The sequence below is a fragment of the Nilaparvata lugens genome, chromosome 13 (genome assembly GCF_014356525.2).
Source record: "Nilaparvata lugens isolate BPH chromosome 13, ASM1435652v1, whole genome shotgun sequence".
In the NCBI taxonomy this organism is placed as follows: Eukaryota; Metazoa; Arthropoda; class Insecta; order Hemiptera; family Delphacidae; genus Nilaparvata; species Nilaparvata lugens.
The window spans coordinates 1,486,024-1,491,930 of NC_052516.1; the positions used below are offsets into that span (position 1 = coordinate 1,486,024).

Consider the following 5,907-nt stretch of genomic DNA (forward strand, 5'->3'; position numbering starts at 1 on the left):
TATTTCAAGGAAAGTACTTGACACACCTCTACTATTGAATAAAATCTATGTATATTTTTTCTAATACTATAGTAATAAGTGCTTATATTTAAGAAATGTGAATAATAAATATTATTTCTGGATGGATTTTGAACTCTTTTCTCTTTCCTATTACAGAGGCAGCTCTCAATCTATTCATCAACTCCAACGCTCAGGATCTTCTGAGAGAAATGAAACCCTCCATTAAGAAAAAGCTGCTTGTCAACATGCACAATTTCATTGATAACTTATTTGCACAGATACCTTACAGCCATTTTATAACCGAATAAACTTGTTCAATAAAAATATTTATCATAAATCAATTGTGTTGTAAAATTCATCAAGTATCACCATAGAGAGACATTAGCGTAAAATATTGCTCTGTTGTAGCTCTGACACTGTGTTACTTTTAAATATTTGAAAAACACTTAGCCTCAAGCTCAGGCTCAGTCTCAGGCTCAGCCTCAGGCTGGGGAGCTTCATGAGCCTGAGCCTTATGAAGCTCCTCTTCAGGAGTGAAATGCATTCCTCAATACTCCAACAAAAGTAAGTGTTTTTCAAATATTTACAAGTAACACAGTGTCAGAACTACAACAGAGTTATTATAAGCTTATAGTGTTTCGTCATGGAAAGCAACATCAAGTGAAATATTTATTTATATTTTATGATATTGCTTCTCTATGTTATCACCACCCACATTTTATTTGTAAGAACAAAGTCTCTGTAATACATTTCACTGAAATGCTATGACATAGGGTCAAATCATAGTGAAGGGGCGGAGGTATTGTCAGAGAAAACTTCTATTATTCTACTATAGTGAGGTCCACGTTGTAATGGCATAGGCGGAAGATGTTGTCGATCCTCTGTCTTGTCAATGCCTTCTATAGACGGTACCCTAGCTGATACAGGTTCATTGATGTACATATACTACAATATACTACCGGTGAGAGAATCTTGATTTGGAAAACATCACTTTCAATGAAAATACTCGAAAATTTCAGTACAAGCTGTGGTTATAGTGAGGTCCACGTTATGATGCCAGTGGAGAAAGATAGGAGAAAAACGTTGCCGATCCTCTGTCTTGTCAATGCCTTCCAAAGACGGTACCCTAGCTGATACAGGTTTATTGATGTAATATTAACTGTTCATTCTCGTTTAAAATAATCAATCATATTTTATTAAGCCAGAAATTATATTTTCCAATAATTTCATAATTAAGATGAAATATTTTGTTAATTAATTATCAATTCCACATTGTTGAAAGACGATCTGGCAACAGAGCAAAGCGAGAAAGAGATATCCGCTATCCGCTTTGTTGAATGATAGACAAGGATAGCAATACCATTGCTAATCAAACACTGCTATTATAACGTGGACCTCACTATAGATTGTCTATTCTATGATAGAGTGTATCAGAGAATGTTTAACAAATGCAATTATTATATAAATTTCGCAGCTTCCTTCAACGTTCCACTTCAACTTCGCCGCTAAAATATGTTAAGAAACATTTGAATGCATGCATCATTTTCAACACTCTCTGCTACCATCTCAGATATACTCTACTTCCACCACTAGTCAGGTAACATCAGCTGAAATTCTTATTTTCAAAGGTATCAAAGACTTTCGAAGGGGTTGAGGCCAAATTTTATTAAGCTATTAAATTCTATTGAGAGGATTTGTGGTTTCTGTAAGGTTTATCACAAGCAATTAATACGAAAATTCCATGAAGAATCATATTTTTTAAGCAATTAAAAATTCTCCCACTCCCTAGTTTATATATGTTGGAAGAATTGTCTTATAAAAAAAATGAGTCGATGTTCAAGAAGGGTTTTATGATACATTCCTATGAGACAAGACACAGACATGTACTCAGGGATGAAACACATCGTACAGCTGTACATGCGAAAGGGGTAACCAGTGTAGGAATTCATCTATTCAATGCATTTCCAACACATTTAACGTGTCTAACGCTTGAAAAACTGAGAGTTCAGTTGAAGACAGAAGTGGAAGGACAGTGCTTTTATTCGATTCAGGAGTCTTTCAGTTGCTTTAGTTCACGGTGATTTTTCGTAGACCTTTGAGAGTATATATGTAACAATCTGTTTTATAAATGCACAATTCAAGTTGAATAATTAAAATGATTGACAAGTCCATATACCCCTTTGAGAGGAGGTCAGTGGCTGCTAAATTATCTATCTATCTATAATCATATAGTTTTTATCGACTATTAATAGATAAAATAAAACTTTTGTGTTGTGTCATGTGGTATTTCACAATAATGAATTTGGGTCCAGTCACACAGAGAGCAATGTATGGGATCCTATAGGTATATACAACGTAGGTAAGGTTTATCACAAGCAATATTGAAACGATAATTCCATGAAAAATCATATAATTTTTATCGACAATTAATAGATAAAATATAGCTTTTGTGTTGTGGCATGTGGTATTTCACTATAATGAATTGGGGCCCAGTCACACAGAGAGCCATGCATAGGACCCTGTAGGTATCTACATCGATATCATAGATTGCAAATCTTATAAATAGAAAGAAAAATAAAAAATCTCAGTACCCTTTTTGGATTATTTAATTACAACATGTTTCAACATTAATGCCATTTTCAAGTTGAATACACTTCTTGAGAATGGCATCAATGTTGAAACATGCTGTGATTAAATAATTCAAAAAGGGTACTGAGATGTTTTAATTTTCTTTCTATTTATATTACAAGTAGCCCTATACAGAAAAGAGATAAATAAGATCGCAAATCTTATAAATAGATATTTATAACTATAAGCTCATAGATCACTCTCTGTGTGGCCGGAACCTAAAGAGAACAAGAAATAATTTTCAACCACTATATGGTATTCAATTTTACAAATTATAAAATTGAATAATGTAGTGAAATATTGCAGAATTGAACATTAATTTACAACTTCTTGGCGAGTTATCTTTTATTAATAAATAATACTCCATCAATAGATCAATAAATACTCCACAGGCATACCCTGCCATCTAAACCACCTGTGGCAAATACATTGTTACCAGTCCAGCTTTTCATATTTTCTTTCGAAGAAAACACTAAATCTTGTACAGTTTTCTTTCTGTGACTGTCTAACACCACCAAAAGTTTCAAACTTCTACAAGAATATACACGAATCCTCCCATCCCAACTACCTACCAGAAAAAGTTTGCCATCTTCCCGTATTTTGACACAACTTGATCCCGGGTTTGTCATTGTTACTGTACGTGTTTTAACCAGTTTCACCTCGGCGGTCACTGTACTGTTTTTAACCGGTTCATCATAGGCGACCACTGTACTGTTTTTAGTCTGTTCACAATTTACTCCAAAACCTTCCAGAGAAAACTCAATTAATTCAGCAGAACTACTCCCGACAATACCGCAACCAGTTGCCTCATCGAAATCAATGGCCATCGGACAATCAGATCCACCGTCAACGGTCACATCGAACAATTTCAAAGTCCCCAAACATTTTTGGGTGCCTAAACACCAGAGTTTCAACTCCCCAGATTCATACACAGCTAACAAAAACTGTCCAAACGATTTCAACGCCATAACCTCACCGGTTTTCTCATCGTTTTTGCAACACAAATATTTTTCTATGAAAGTTTTCCCGACTAATTCGGAAATTATAGTTTTTAAAGAGTCTCCTAATTCTGAGAGGATAGTGTTTCCCTTAGTATCCCCGGATTTGCAGCATGAAGCTCCATTATTTCCCATTTTCACAACAGAATTTTCTCCACTATTACCTTTTTCATCTACAATCCCACCTTTTTTCTTGTCTTCTAATAAACAAACCAATTTTAGAACAGATCCACCACAAGGAATGATAAGCCTCATGTCCTGAGTCAATACACTCCTACAAAAACCCACGTAGGATGAAGGAATCACATGTTTTTTGGACCAATCCATTGTAGTAGTGTCTTCTTGCCATACGGTTGAAGGGCCTGATTTCTCTTGAGTGACGAACAGCTGTTGATCAATGTGGTGTAGTTGTAGGCAAGTATTGTCTCCGATTTTGTTGGTCTTCAGTTTGCGGTTGTCCTGGAAAAAAGGTTTGTTGTTTAAATAAAATCAAGAAATTGCAATAAACTATAATGGAATACAAGAAAAAAATATTGCCAAACAATATAGGAACTCAATTGGCAAAACTGATACAAAATAGGAAACTATGTGGAGACTTGATTGAGCTCATTGGAAACCTACTTACTTAATATTATTATTGGTATTATTAGATGTCCAGACACAAAACAAGCTTGGCTGTTATCACAATTGCAAGCTCTATCTTGAGAATGATCCATATTCATCTACGAGTATGTACAACATTTTTACAGTAATAAGTATAATTATTTTTCTAAGTTTCTTGTTACTTAAGAACATCAGGCTGGGACACGCATGATAAAAAGTAAATTAGTACTGTATGGCTTTTGTTGGTGGGGAGGCTCTTGCCAGAAGGTATTACCATAGAGAAACAATAGCTTAAGTAGATATCCCATGGTATAGGGCGTTTATGTCGCAACTTTTACTGTTATCTCAAGCCGATAGTCCACGTATTACTTTCCCAAAAAGCTGTGTGACGCTGGTAGTCTCTCATATTGTGCCGTTCATACACTCTCACCCAGCAAAAACAGTAAAAATCTACAATAATCGACAGTAATCGGCTTGAGATAACAGTAAAAGTTGCGACATAAACGCCATATACCATGGGATATCTACTTATGCTATTGATTCTCTATGGTATTACCTTGCCTTCAATGAGCTTTACGACAGTCATACTTCAACCGGAACCGACAGTTTAACATGTCTATCGGATAACACCAACGTTATCTGTGTGTAGAGCCATTTGGGTCACCAATTGTGTCCCAGCGGTGTCCAGGCTAGTCTTTTGAATTGAACTGAATAATAGTTTTTATTAAGAGCGGAGTTAGGACTCTAGGTCCTCTCTGCCACACAACTATAGTCTCTAGAGTGAAATAACAGCCGGGAACCAGAATCTCGTCAGGTATCCCTAGCGTATCGACCACAATAAGAGCTTCTGTCCATCGATTTTCCTGGACACTACTTGATATCTTACTGGTGTCTCTAGCCTGGTGTTCTAATCTAAGGCCCGGTTGCATGAAAGCGGATTGAATTTTGATGGTGATTAATTTCAGAAGCAACCAGAGAAGACGTTTTCCAAAAAAAAGGCTTTTTTTAATTGGTTCTTATGAAATTAATCACGATTAAAATTTAACCGGCTTTTGGGCAACCGCCACTAAGTCTAAGGTCTTGCTCACTGGCTCTCTGGTTTAATAATGTTCTTATTGTACAGCAAAATGAAAATAATGATTTCTATGTACCGTACAATAAGAATGGTAAACAAAGATTGAGACTTACAAGTTGAATTTACCTGATGAATAAATTATAGGAAAGGTTGGATACTTGTGAGCCATTTTCAAAAATACATGGATATAGTTGTTACATCGAAGGAATATAATAATTTCCCATATACCCACCTCCAAATCCCAAATATAAACTTTACCATCCCCTGTTCCAGCATAGATCAACTCGTTGTTATCATTTATAACAAAAAGTAGACAAAATACAGACTCCATACCCTCATGAAATACAAATAGTGGGTCCGGAGGAGGCTTGGCCATGATAATAAAATTGAAATATTTAAAAAAATACTTATTTTTTAAATAAAAACTTTTAAATCCAACAGTAAACACAGCCTGATCTGTTTGAGAATGATTTGTCAACATAACCTAAAAATCTCCACTAATGGCAAAATCAGCTGGGAAGCCACTGCCATCAAAATGGAAAAATGATAGGAAAGGCATCTATCTCAATCAGCTGTTATATTATTATTTCACCTTTGGAATTA

General features: G+C 35.3%; 2 protein-coding genes across 2 annotated transcripts in view; one reads left to right on the forward strand and one right to left on the reverse strand.

The window, feature by feature from the left end:
• LOC111054754 (protein takeout) overlaps positions 1-341 on the forward strand; it is a 101,964-nt gene extending 101,623 nt beyond the window's left edge. The window contains 1 exon segment of the mRNA XM_039439544.1: positions 157-341. Coding sequence (XP_039295478.1) covers positions 157-308 — 152 coding nt within the window. The 3' untranslated portion in view covers positions 309-341.
• A 2,660-nt stretch (positions 342-3,001) lies between these two features.
• Positions 3,002-5,833, reverse strand: LOC111054750 (guanine nucleotide-binding protein subunit beta-like protein 1). Its single transcript, XM_022341849.2, has 2 exons — positions 5,537-5,833; positions 3,002-4,085 (listed from the first exon to the last, which is right to left on the reverse strand). Exons 1-2 carry the CDS (start codon positions 5,783-5,785, stop codon positions 3,003-3,005), a joined length of 1,332 nt encoding a protein of 443 aa, XP_022197541.2. The 5' UTR covers positions 5,786-5,833; the 3' UTR covers position 3,002.
• Between the last annotated feature and the right edge of the window lie 74 nt (positions 5,834-5,907).

Coding starts and splice junctions, on each gene's coding strand:
- LOC111054750 (XM_022341849.2), bottom strand. CDS start 5,785: ATGTTGACAAATCATTCTCAAACAGATCAGGCTGTGTTTACTGTTGGA. Junction 4,086..5,536: donor TTTATATTTGGGATTTGGAG/GTGGGTATATGG, acceptor CCTTTTTTCCAG/GACAACCGCAAACTGAAGAC.